The sequence below is a fragment of the Theropithecus gelada genome, chromosome 12 (genome assembly GCF_003255815.1).
Source record: "Theropithecus gelada isolate Dixy chromosome 12, Tgel_1.0, whole genome shotgun sequence".
NCBI lineage: Eukaryota > Metazoa > Chordata > Mammalia > Primates > Cercopithecidae > Theropithecus > Theropithecus gelada.
Window position 1 is genome coordinate 66392541 of NC_037680.1, and position 13343 is coordinate 66405883.

General features: G+C 40.1%; 2 protein-coding genes across 15 annotated transcripts in view; both read left to right on the forward strand.

Moving 5' to 3' along the window:
- Positions 1-3114, forward strand: part of PMS1 (PMS1 homolog 1, mismatch repair system component) — a 91469-nt gene extending 88355 nt beyond the window's left edge. For all 13 annotated transcript variants that reach the window (XM_025404143.1, XM_025404142.1, XM_025404149.1 and 10 more), the window contains one exon: positions 2756-3114. In XM_025404143.1, the coding sequence (XP_025259928.1) occupies positions 2756-2920 (165 nt within the window). In that variant the 3' untranslated portion in view covers positions 2921-3114. The remainder of the gene's footprint in view (positions 1-2755) is intronic.
- Positions 3115-5010: 1896 nt separating this feature from the next.
- The window catches only part of C12H2orf88 (chromosome 12 C2orf88 homolog), a 342050-nt gene continuing 333717 nt past the window's right edge, over positions 5011-13343 (forward strand). Inside the window, exon 1 of one of the 2 annotated variants that reach the window (XM_025403899.1) lies at positions 5011-5283. The gene's annotated coding sequence lies outside the window, so the exon portion shown is untranslated. The remainder of the gene's footprint in view (positions 5284-13343) is intronic. The other variant, XM_025403896.1, reaches the window with a different exon arrangement.

Sequence of the window (13343 nt, forward strand, 5' to 3'; positions counted from 1 at the left end):
GTAGAAAGAAAACAATAGTGTTTCCGTCTATATATCTTGTTCTAGATATCCTACAAGATTGGCTAGTATTATTTTTTTAAAAACCTGAACTCTAATGAAGTTTTTCTCCCTTTTTGAAAGTGAGCCATTTTTGTTTACAGTTGGTAGTGTGCCTGCTGTATTCTGAAGGTCAGACTTCCTTAACAGGAAAGTCTGCTTGTTACTCCTTCTGAAGAACATATTCAGTAATGTTCTGTGAATCCTTTAGGAGCTTTGTTATGTGGAAAGTCCCAGCGTATTGTGCAGGTAGCTTAACATTGATAGTTTCTAGAGACTTCAAGGGAATATTTTCTTGTGAAAGAGTTAGTATGAACTTAAAGGTTGAGGGAGTTGTGGGTCGGAAGAACAATGTGGGGAGAAATAAGATTTCAGAAATAACAGAAAAAAAGTAATTGGGACTGGTTTTAAATATTTTTTTGCTAATAGTTTACCTTTCAGTATGTTAAGGTAATAGTGGTATAAGTGTTAAGAAAAATGGCCTAGAAAAAAAAAGGAGAGAACTTAAACCACAAGGATGCTTCTATTTATGGTCAATAAGATGAATCAGAGAAGAAGATAGGAAAGTGAAAGAAGAACCAAGAGAGGCGTGGATGTAAAAGTCAAGCAAGGAAGGAATTTTCATCTTAAGTAGTATCACATTCTGTATAGGGTAATAATTGCTAGAAGATATATCAGATATGGCTGCTAGATGACAGTAGTAACCTTGAAGAGAATCGTAATGGCAAAGTACAATTGCCCTTCTGTATACTCAGTGGATTGATTCCAGTACCGCCTGTGGATACTAAAATCCAAGCATGCTTAACTCCCGCAGTCAGCCCTCCAGAACCCACATATATGAAAAGTTGGCCCTCCGTATATATGGATTTCGCATCCCATGATACTGTATTTTCTATCACAGTTGGGGTTGGAAAAAAATCCATGTATAAGTGGACCCCCAGTTAAAAACCAGTGTTGTTTTAACCCCACAGTTAAAAACCAGTGTTGTTCAAGGGTCTGCTGTAGCAGGAATAGACGACATTTGCCAGTGGTTAAAGAGTGTAGTAGTGGAAAAGTAGGCAGCAAGTCATATTAGTGAATAGTGAAAGGAAGGAAAGAGTACGTTCAGCATGTTTGTGTTGAATTGGTGGAAGACTGACAATAAAAGATTGCAGAGGAGGCCAGGTGCACTGGCTCATGCCTGTAATCCCAGCACTTTGGGAGGCTGAGGTGGGTGAATCACCTGAAGTCAGGAGTTTGAGACTAGCCTGGCCAACATGGTGAAACCCCATCTCTACCAAAAATACAAAAATTAGCCAGGCGTGGTGGTGCGCACCTGTAATCCCAGCTACTCAGGAGGCTGAGTGAGGCAGGAGAATTGCTTGAAACTGGGAAGTGGAAGTTGCAGTGAGCTGAGGATACACACTGCACTCCAGCCTGGGCAACAGAGCAAGACTCTGTCTCCAAAAAAAAAAAAAAAATTTGCAGAGGAAATGTTCCCAAAAAGGCAAGAGAGAAGATAGGATATGAATATAAGGTTTAGAAAGAAGAAGCTGTCTGAATCAAGAGCAGAAAATGGAAAAGGAGAAAAATGAAAATAATTTTTATGTAAACTTTTAAAAACTTTTTTCTTAATCATTAGAACCTATGAAATTTTAGGTGAACTTGAGAGAAGTCATGTTGATATATGTGGCGAAAGAGTAGAAGTTACCTGCTGAGAGTGGAGGGGTTGTGGGAAGGCGTTGGTAATTTTAGTACAGTAACAAAGATCTGAAAATAAGAGCTGTAGGTACTATAAGAGAAGGTTAAATAAACAGGAATAAGATTTCCAGGTGTCATTGAGGGCTCGTAAGAGTAAACATTTGTATTGAATCCAGCCAGGACAGTTTTGTGACTCAACAATGCTCAGTAGAATTTGTCCAAGTGTAAATCAAAACACCAGTTCCTCACCCTGTCCTAGAGAGTGCCTAATTTCCTTTTCCTGTTCCTCTCTTTTGAACAACTATGTTGCACCCACATTGAACATTCAGTTTCTCTTCTGTCTGCCTGAGATGTTTTTCTTTCCCCATGATCTTTCCATTAAGGTTTCTTATTTATTTTTGTTTATTTGAGATAAGGTCTTGCTCAAAAGCTGGAGTGCAGTGGCATGATCACAGCTCACTGCAGTCTTGACCTTCAGGCTCAAGTGATCCTCCTGCCTCAGTCTCCCATGTAGTTGGGACTACAAGCATGCCCCACCATGCCCAGCTTTTTTTTTCGTAGAGACTGGGTCTCAGTGTTGCCCAGGCTGGTCTCGAACTCCTGGCCGCAAGCAATTCTCCTGCCTTCGTCTCCCAAAGTGTTGAGATTACAGGCCTGAGCCACCGCGCCCAGCCTCGTTCCTTATTTAAATTCAAGCTTAAAGCTATCTCCCCAAGTAATCTTTTTCCAGCTCTACAATCACTCTATCATGTGGCCCAGTTTAATTTTGTGCATTATTTATTGACTAAAATGTTCTGTCTTTTGTCTGTTTTCTGTTTCTCTGCACTAAAATGTAAATTGCACAAGAGCAAGGGTCTTGGTTTTTGGTTCGCCACTACATCCCTAGAGCTGACAACGTAGTTGATACTTAATAAATATTTGTTAATGAATTCATAATAAGATGAAAATAATCAATATTCTGTTATCCTTTTTGCCAGGATAACATGTTTTCTGCTTCAGGGTATATCATGGTAAAATGTGTGACTTTCCCTTTGGACAGGGAGAAGCAGTGCGTCTATCCAGACAGTTACCCATGTACTTATCAAAAGAGGACATCCAAGACATTATCTACAGAATGAAGCACCAGTTTGGAAATGAAATTAAAGGGTGTGTTCATGGTCGCCCATTTTTTCATCATTTAACCTATCTTCCAGAAACTACATGACTAAATAATGTTTAAGAAGATTAGTTACCGTTGAAATTGGTTCTGTCATAAAACAGCATGAGTCCAGTTTTAAATTATCTTTGTATTATGTGTCATATGGTTATTTTTTAAATGAGGATTCACTGACTTGTTTGTATATTGAAAAAAGTTCCATGTATTGGAGATAATGTAAATAAACTAATGTAGACTATTCATTTTATTCTCAAGAACCAGCCGTCATCATAATTATGAGTTATAGACTCAAAATTGGAAAATAGGTAGTATTGTTGGGTGGTTATTTACTAGGTCCTCTCTGTGCAGGGAGAAATCAAACATCACACATACTAGCATATCTGACAAACAGTGTCAATATTTTTTAAAGTGTGATGGAGAGACACAGTGGGAGAAAATGAGAAAATGAAATTCAGAGGAAGAAGAAAACCAGAAATTCTTCCATTAACCTCAATTTAGGGGGTAACAGATTAGATGTTGCTATCTCCTCATTATATGGTAATTATTGGATTTGGGGGTCAACTTTTATCAGAGAACATGGGAAGAACTAGATTTTTAACAGAAAACTGAGGTGAATTTTTTTTTTTTTTTTTTTGGAGACTCTTGCTCTTGTCACCCAGGCTGGAGTGAGGTGGCACGATCTTGGTTCACTGCAACCTCCACCTCCCAGGTTCAAGCGATTCTCCTGCCTCAGCCTCCCAAGTAACTTGGATTACGGCTGCCTACCCCACACCTGGCTGATTTTTGTATTTTTAGTAGAGATGGGGTTTCACCATGTTGGCCAGGCTGGTCTCGAACTCCTGACCTTAGGTGATCCATCCACCTCGGCCTCCCAAAGTGCTGGGATTACAGGTATGAGCCACCGCCCCGGGCCATTAGGTGAAAATTAATGTACATATGCCCCTTCAAAAACCAGGTCCCACAGTGCACCAAAATACCTTTACAAAAAGTTGAAACATGATTTTTAATGAACATATTTGTTGCATAAAGTAAGATATGTTATACTGGATACGGTATCTCCACACTCACACCATCTCCCATAACTCTCAAAGATCATCTTTAAATTCCCAAGATCCTTGTGTTAAGTACAAATTGTGAAACCTGGATTCTGCCTTTTATCTGCCAACATCATCCTGTTCTGCATGAACCAAAAGAATGCTTCCCTTGACTCTCCATTACCCCTTTTATAAATGTGGGGCCCTGCTCTGGGAGAGCTTTCTGGGAGTAATTCTTTTAAATTAACTGGGTAAACTGAGGGAAGAGAGGCTCACAGAAGCTATCAAAGATGAAATTTGCATCATTTGCACTCACGCTAAGTAAAACTGTAGACTTATTTTTTAGCCAATATAGTCTGTATTGGTCCTACAACTATCTTGTAGATGAAGAAACTCATTTTTTCTTACCAGTTATGAGTTGTGTCAAAGGTTGGTAGGAATGGCAGTAGGTATTTACCACTTATTTGCTAGGCAGGCTAAGCACTTACCTTGGATGATCTCATTTAATGTTCACAACTAAATTAAACTTGTGGTTACTGTTGAGATTCTAATGCCAGAGCTCCTGTTCTTAACCACTATTATACTGCCTGCCATGAAAAATGGGCCCTAAAGAGTTATTTGGTCAACTAAGCGTAGGTAGTTAACAGAGTAGAAAACACTCCCTGACACCACTTTAACGAATGCTGGAGTAAATCAACTTCAGGCTGCAACTTTTTTTTTGAGACCAGTCTCGCTTTGTCGCCCAAGCTAGAGTGCAGTGGGGCGCCTCCCAGGTTCAGACGATTCTCCTGCCTCAGCCCCCCCCCCAAGTAGCTGGAATTACAGGCGTCTGCCACCACGTCCAGCTAAATTTTGTATTTTTAGTGGAGACAGGATTTCATCATGTTGGCCAGGCTGGTCTGGAGGTCCTGACCTCAAGCGATTGACCCGCCTCAGCCTCCCAAAGTGTTGGTATTACCCACTGCACCTGGCCAGCAACTTTTTCCTAACGGTGACTGGAGTAGCAGACTGGCGTGAATCAGCTTTTTGCAGAACAGAAATGGGCTTCAGGTGAGGGTCTAGTGTCGCCCCACGGACCAATCCGTGGAAGCCCAGCAACCACGCAGAAGCCCGGCAGTCTCCCGCTGCGCTCCCATCCACAAATCCTTGCAACAGCCCCAGCACCACCCGCGGACCAAATGCTGGAGCTGGGAGCGGCGACAGGGAAACCCTGGCTCCCAGAATGGAGGTAACGCCCGCTGGGGCGTGGGAGGCTTACCCGAAATTAAGGGCGAGGCGAGGAGATCCGAAGGAAAAGGAAAGCCTGACCCCAAGTTATCCATTTGCCTCTTTAGGCTGGGTTGCCAGAGCCCTTGGCCTGGGAGAAGGACTCTTAAGGTACGAATTCTAAAATGCTCTTTAGACCCAAGTATGTTGCTTAGGATCCCAGCCTTGGCTGTAGCCACAGGGCTGACCCAAAGCCTTATGGAAGTCAGACCTGCAGGCCCCTCTTGGATGGACATTTTGCTGGGAAGGTAGCCATCTTAGGTCTGGCCAGGCCTGGGAGGTTTTAGATATTTAACCTACCGAAAAATGTTAGACCTGTATTCAGATGAACGGATTTTTGTTACTTTCATTGGCTACGTGATTCTCTGTGATTTTATCCAGATTTTGTGGCTCAGGTTGTAGGAATTGCAGCCCAACCCAGCACAGCCCGCATTTCTCAACTAAAAGTGTAAATAGAGCCATTTTTTCCTCTCCAAATTCTTTACTGTTTTATTTTCATCTCATGTTCTTATGTTTGCAAGCTTCCAGCATTTTTTGGTGTGTGTGTGTGTGTGTGGTTTTTTTAGGGCAGGAGGGAGCAGAAGCCACTAAATAAACTTGGGCTTGGGTCTGCACTGAAAACCAAACATAGATTTAACTCTTGTAAACCAAAAAACATCTGAGATAGGTCTCAATAAATTTAGAAGTTTATTTTGTCAAAATTAAGGACATACCCGGGAGACAGGTCTGTGTGCCTTTTCCAAAGATGATTTTGAGAGCTTCAGTATTTAATGCGGAAAGGTAGGCTGGAGGGGAAGGAGGGAGGATATGGTCACATTACTGAATCCACATGTTGCAAAAGAAAAGGAGCAGGTAAAGGAATAGTCAGTGTATTGTCTGACGCTCAGTAAATTCACATTTTACATAAGATAAGGTGAACATAGAGTAGCTACCTGTGGAGATGTTTAACGTTTTATCTGTAGCCGTCTGCTTAGGAACAAAGGAAGGGCAGTTTCTTGGATGACTCAGCTTTCAGCTTAATTTTTTCTGTTTGGCATAGTGAATTGGGTCCCAAGTTTTTATTTTTGTTTCACACTCTTTACAGTACCTAATTAATGCAAAGGAAATAACACATTTGGGGACCCCAAATGTTGATCACTAACTTAACCAAAGTTACCAGGCCAATTAAGATACCAATAATGATACTAAGATATTTAAATGACTAGACTTGTTCTTGGAGTGAAGCATTTCGGGCAAGCCAATGTTCATGGATTTATAGTGGCTAAAAATAATCTTGAGGTGAGCCAACTAATTTTACAGATGAGAAAGTAGAAGCCCAAAGTGATGACATGACATACGTGAGCACACACAGCTAATCTAGTGCTCTACTAGTTCCACTTTAAATGTTTGTATTACCATAAACAAAGATAAGTCCTGAAAAAAAATCAAATTCTACTGCAAAGCCAAATAAAAAATGACTTGAGATTGTCACCTGCTTTCTCCCTTTACAAGCATAGATAATCCAGAGTTAACTGTTAACCTTGTGAAACGAAAATAAATCTTGGGGCCCCTAAATCACTAAGCTAAAGGGAGAAGTCAAGTTGGGAAGTGCTTAGGACCAACCTGCCTCCCATTCTGTTCAGTCACCCCTGTGCTCACTGAAATAAATGCATACCTGATTGGCATCTCCAAAGGGTTCTCCAAAGGAGGCAATCGGATATGCATTTATCTCTGTAAGCAGAGGGGTGCCTGACTAGAATGGGAGGCAGGTTGTTTCTAAGCAGTTCCCACCTTGACTTTTCCCTTTAGTTTAGTGATTTGCAGGCCCCAAGATTTATTTTCCTTTCACATTTCCCCCCTTTCATTTTTAAAATCTTTTGGAGAAAACATTTTAGAAGAAAACTAGTTTCTGGTCTCAGGTTTCCTGTGATCTCTCATGGCTAGGATGGTTTATTCCTAGATGAGTAGATCCTGAGTTATTAGGAAAGCTCATTTTTAGCAGGTTTGTGAAGTCTCATGTCCTATGAAGATAAAATAAGGGGAGGAAGGCAGAAAAACAATAAACAAAAGAACAATCCTGGAAAATCTATATAGGCCACATTACTCTGAAGTCCATACATCTGTAGGCAGGTATGAAAGTGGCTTATGTTTGTAAGTAGGTTGCTGTTATTTTCTTCTGAAGTTTAAGTTGTCTAGCTTCACTTTGCAGGGCTTTATGAAAGCACAGCTTAGTTTGCAGTGACTGCAAATTAGGAAAAATGGGGAGAAAGAAGGAAAAAAATTGAAAACATTATTTTGTAGTCTTGTAGCCTGCAAAATAGAAAAATCTGTCCAAACTGTAGAAAATAATAAAAGTTGAAAAACATTAGGCAAGACTAGAATCTAACAACAGGCGTACTGTAGTTTTTGAAACATAATTTTTCTCCAGTTTCCCATTTTTATTAAAGACAAATCATGGTAGAACTGAGTTTGCTTTATTATACTTGTTCTGATTATTTGTATACAGTGCAGCAAGAATAATTATTTGTTTTTACGTAGGCTTTTAAATTGGCTTTGATGGAACTTTGTTTCATAGAAGGAATCTCAGATAAAATTTTTTTAAAGCCAAGCCCAGCCATGGATTTGTACCATCAAATACCTATGAGCTGGGTGAATTCCTCTTTGAGGTTCCAACAAAAACTTGGGGCTCTTGGGCCTGTCAGAAAGTGACATTCTTTTTAAATTAACTGAGACCTGTCTCAGATTTTTGGAGTTCACAACTTTATTCTAGAGCTTTCATTTAATCTCACCTAAACTTGATCAGTTTTATTTTTAAAGCCTTCTTCACTGTTTCCAGTAATAACTAGTATGAACCCAAAAGTATCTGAGAACGTATCTCAATCAATTTAGAAAGTTTATTTTGCCTAGGTTAACGACACACTTGTGACACAGCCTCAGAAGGTCCTTACGACATGTGCCCAAAAGTGGTGAGGGTACAGCTTGCTTTCATACATTTTAGGGAGACAGGAGACATCAATCAATATGCGTAAGATGTACATTGGTTCAGTCCAGAAAGGCAGGACAACTTGAAGCAAGGGGCCTCCAGGTCATAGGTAGACAAGAGACAAAGGTTGCAGTCTTTTGAGTCCTTGATCAGCCTTTCATTGAATACACAATTTAATCTGGCTCAGTGAATCTCCATTTTTATATAAACAGTAGGGCAGAGGAAGCAATCAGGCATTTGTCTCAGGTGAGCAGAAGGATGACTTTCTGTCTGAAACCTGTGAGGATAAGCTTTCAGTTTCCATTGCCAGGGTGAAATTCAGCAGAACTGTTTCAGGGTAAAGATCTTGAGGCTCACAAGGAATTTTCTTGTGGGCAAAATATGAGGGAGATACATAACTTTTAAAACTCTTTGTAGCTGTCTTATTTAGGAATAAAATGGGAGGCAGGTTTGTCTGATGTATTATAATTCTCAGCTTGACTTTTTCCTTTGCTTATTTTGGGGGTCCCAAGGTTCATTTGGTTTTTTTTTTTCCCACACTAGCAACACACTATTGGACTCTCACAACTGCTCTCAGAGGTTTTCTCTGCTTACTTGATTTTTGGTCACAATTTTTATTCCTCCTTAAAACACTGCAAGTTAATGTAGAGATATTTTCTCTAGCTATTAAAAATTCTGTCCCAGTGGTTATCAACTTTGAGCAGACATCAGAATCACCTGGAGAGCTTATTAAGCACTGAGTGTTAGATGCTATGCCCACAGTTCCTAATCTTGATGGTCTGGGGTGGGATTGAAAATTTTCACTTCTAGTAAGTTTCCAGATGATGCTAATACTACTTGTCGAGGAGCCACACTTGGAGAACCACTACTCTATCTCATGTATCAAAGTTCCCCTAACAATCAATCTCAAGTCAATTTCTATAAGCCTGTATTTCTTACTGACTTTTACTAAAATCTACCAGACAAAAAACACACCAGGGCTTAGAAGATCTCAACCTGACTATGCTGTTATAGACATCCATTTCTTCATCTCTGAAATTAAGATGCTGAACTTGATCTCCAAGTACACAACCATTTCTAATGTTCTGTTATTTTGTTTTGTCCTGATTTTTTTTTTTTTTTTTTGAATGTCAGGATTTGGAACAACCTATTTTCCATTACTTATGTCTACTATTAAACATTTAAATACCTCTGAACTAGCTCACTTTTTCATAAAATCTTTTAAACTAAAGCCAGTAGGGATAGACTTCCTCCACTTTGCTTTAGTTGGACACAAAATCACTATAACAAACTCCTTCATCTCTATCTCCTTTAGTTATAGCTACATTTCTTAGTTTATTCAGTGATATTTATCATTACGGCACTCAGTACTACTGAACAGAGAATATAGAGAGAAGACATTCCTTGCCCTCTAGAGGAAACAAAATAAGAGCAATATAATATAAATGTTTTGGTGAGTTTATGTAGTATTGTTAATCTATATGGGTCTGCAGCACCCTCTTGGAAACCAACTTAAAAGTTTCTAGTTGTTCCTTAAATTAAATATTTTTTGAATTTATAAAGAACTTAAATATTCAAATATAATTTTCTAGTTAACGTTTACACCCAGATGCTTAATAAGACAAAGTAATGACTGGTAATTTAAAATGATCTTTAATTTTGAACTTATTTGATATTTAAGAACTTTCTTATAGGTATTTTAGTTATGTTTTGTAATTTAGATGATAGAAATGCAAGATGAATTAAGAAATAGGCAAGAAATTGTGAATGGATTGAACATATTTATGGGAAAAAATGGTATGTTTTCATGTTATTTCTTTAAAAAGGCATTTTTGTTTTTAAACTGGCTTTAATTTTACCTCGAGACACTGGTAAATTATAGCAGCTTAACTTGCAAGACAGTGATGCTGTACTGTCAAAAATATATTTTAAGTAATTCACTAATAACAATAGCAAAAACAATCTACATTTTTACATGTACATTACTAAATATGTATGATACTTGTTATCCATTTTGAAGTTATTTGCACTCTTTTTTGGTCTTTTCTCCTTAGTTTTCTTGGTCAATAGCTGTTGTAGAAGAAATGCTTCCTCATATACATAGTAATAATTCTTGATCCCAGATGAAAACAAGATTCCCAGCCACACATACACATTCAGCTTTTAAATTGTCAAAGACTACTGAAGCAATTCAGTTTTAGCTGTATTCCCCCTTTAAAAACAAAATAAAATGTCTGATCCTCCGTCCCTAAAGTTGACAGGACAGTACTTCATGTTTTTTAGGTTTCTTTATTATGAGTTTGAGGATACTCTGTTTATGCTAGTATATGAGTATACTCCAACTTTAATATGCATATAAATCTCTCTGGGCTTCTCTGATTAAGTAGGTCTGGGGTAGAGTCTGATATTCTGCATTCCTGGAAAGTTCCCTGGTGATGCTGATGCTGCTGGTTCAGAGATTACACTTGGATTAACAAGAGTGCACATAATCCTGATGCACTAGATTCCTGAAATAGAATACAGATAGATTTTTAATGCAGATATGTACTGAAAATAAAATAATCAGATTAATGAATCTGCTTATGGCTCTCTATTCTCTTTGGGAAGTCAGGTTTATGTTTTCTCTTGGGACATCATTCTTTATTTAGAAAATCAGATTTATATATCTCAAAAATGTTATGAGGTAGCTGGATCCGCCATCATTTCTTTATTGTACACACAGGCATACCCCTTGTGAAGAGGTGGGATCTGTCCCTCCACTCCCTTGAATCTGGGTTAGTTTATGATTACTTTGCCCATTAGATTATAACAGGTGTAATGCTATGCAACTTCCAAGACTAAGTCATAGAAATCTTGCAGCCTTCCTGGCTATCTTGAAATGGTATCTATGGGGAAGCTAGTCACCTTGTGAGAAGTCAGTCTACCCTGAGTCTGCCATTGTATAAAAAGTACAAACTAGCCAGATAAATAGGCTGTGTGGAGAAAGAGATGCTGAGGGCTCTGTTCTGTTCCATTGGTCTATATCTCTGTTTTGGTAACAGTACCATGCTGTTTTGGTTACTGTAGCTTTGTAGCATAGTTTGAAGTCAGGTAGTGTGATGCCTCCAGCTTTGTTCTTTTGGCTTGGGATTGTCTTGGCAATGCAGGCTCTTTTTTGGTTCCATATGAACTTTAAAGTATTTTTTTCCAATTCTGTGAAGAAACTCAGTGGTAGCTTGATGGGGATAGCATTGAATCTATAAATTTCTTTGGGCAGTATGGCCATTTTCATGATATTGATTCTTCCTATCCATGAGCATGGAATGTTTTTCCATTTGTTTGTGTCCTCTCTTATTTCCTTGAGCAGTGGTTTGTAGTTCTCCTTGAAGAGGTCCTTTATGTTCTTCTCTAAACTGATATTTCTAGTTAGAAATTCCTCTAACCTTTTTTCAAGGTTCTTAGCTTCTGTGCATTGCATTAGAACATGCTCCTTTAGCTCAGAGGAGTTGATTATTACCCACCTTCTGAAACCTACTTCTGTCAATTTGTCAAACTCATTCTCCGTCCAGTTTTGTTCCCTTGCTTGCAGGGAGTTGTGATCCTTTGCAGGAGAAGAGTTGTTTTGGTTTTTGGAATTTTCAGCCAAAGGGGGCTGGGTTTTTCTCATCTTCATAGATTTATCTACCTTTGGTCTTTGATGTTGGTGACTTTCGGGTGGGGTTTCTGTGTGGACATCCTTTTTGTTGATGTTAATGCTATTCCTTTCTGTTTGTTAGTTTTCCTTCTAACAGTCAGGCCCCTCTGCTGCAGGTCCGCTGGAATTTGCTGGAGGTCCACTCCAGACCCTGTTTGCATGGGTATCACCAGCAGAGGCTGCAGAACAGCAAAAATTGCAGAACAGCAAAAATTTCTGCCTGTTCCTTCCTCTGGAAGCTTTGTCTCAGAGGGGCACCTGCCAGTTGCAGCCAGAACTCTCCTGTATGACGTGTCTGTTGACCCCTGCTGGGAGGTATCTATTAGTCAGGAGGCACAGGGGTCAGAGACCCACTTGAGGAGGCAGTCTGTCCATTAGCAGAGCTCGAGTGCTGTGCTGGGAGATCTGCTGCTTTCTTCAGAGCTGGTAGGCAGGAATGTTTTTTAAGTCTGCTGAAGCTGCACCCAGAGCCACCCCTTCTTCCAGGGAGATGGGAGTTATGTCTCTAAGCCCCTGACTGAGGCTGCTGCCTTTCTTTCAGAGATGCCCTGCCCAGAGAGGAAGAATCTAGAGAGGCAATCTGGCTACAGTGGCTTTGCTGAGTTGCGGTGGGCTCTGCCCAGTTCGAACTTCCTGGTGGCTTTGTTTACACTGTGAGAGGAAAATTGCCTACTCAAGTCCCAGTAATGGTGGTCACCCCTCCCAGCACCGAGTTCAGGTGTCCCAGGTCGACTTCAGACTGCTGTGCTGGCAGCCAGAATTTCGAACCAGTGGATCTTAGCTTGCTGGTCTCTGTGGGGCTGGGATCCACTGAGTTAGACCACTTGGCTCCCTGGCTTCAGCCCCCTTTCCAGGGGAGTGAACGGTTCTGTCTCATTGGCATTCCAGGTACCACTGGGGATACGAAAAAAAAAAAAAAAAAACTGCAGCTAGCTCGGTGTCTACCCAAACAGCCACCCAGTTTTGTGCATGAAACCCAGGGCCCTGGTGACGTAGGCACACGAGGGAATCTTCTGATCTGCAGTTTGTGAAGACCATGGGAAAAGCATAGTATCTGGGCCAGAGTGCACTGTTCCTCACAGCATAATCCCTCAAGGCTTCCTTTGGCTAGGGGAGGGAGTCCCCTGACCCCTTGTGCTTCCCGGGTGAGGCAATGCCCCACCCTGCTTTGGCTCGCCCTCCATAGGCTGCACCCACTTTCTAACCAGTCCCAATGAAATGAGTCGGTACCTCAGTTGGAAATGCAGAAATCACCTGCCTTCTGTGTTGATCTTGCTAGGAGCTGCAGACTGGAGCTGTTCCTGTTCGTCCATCTTGCCAGCCATCCTTGTGCTTGCTTTTATATGTACAGCTGGCCCTCTCTAAACATGGGTTCTGCATTTGTAAGTTCAACTAACTGCAAATCAAAACATTTGGGGGAAAAAAGGCAGTAAAAAGTAACAATACAACAATAAAAAATACAAATAAAAAATTAAATATAAAAACTACATAGTATACATTGTATTAGCCATTATAAGTAATCTAGGAATGATTTAA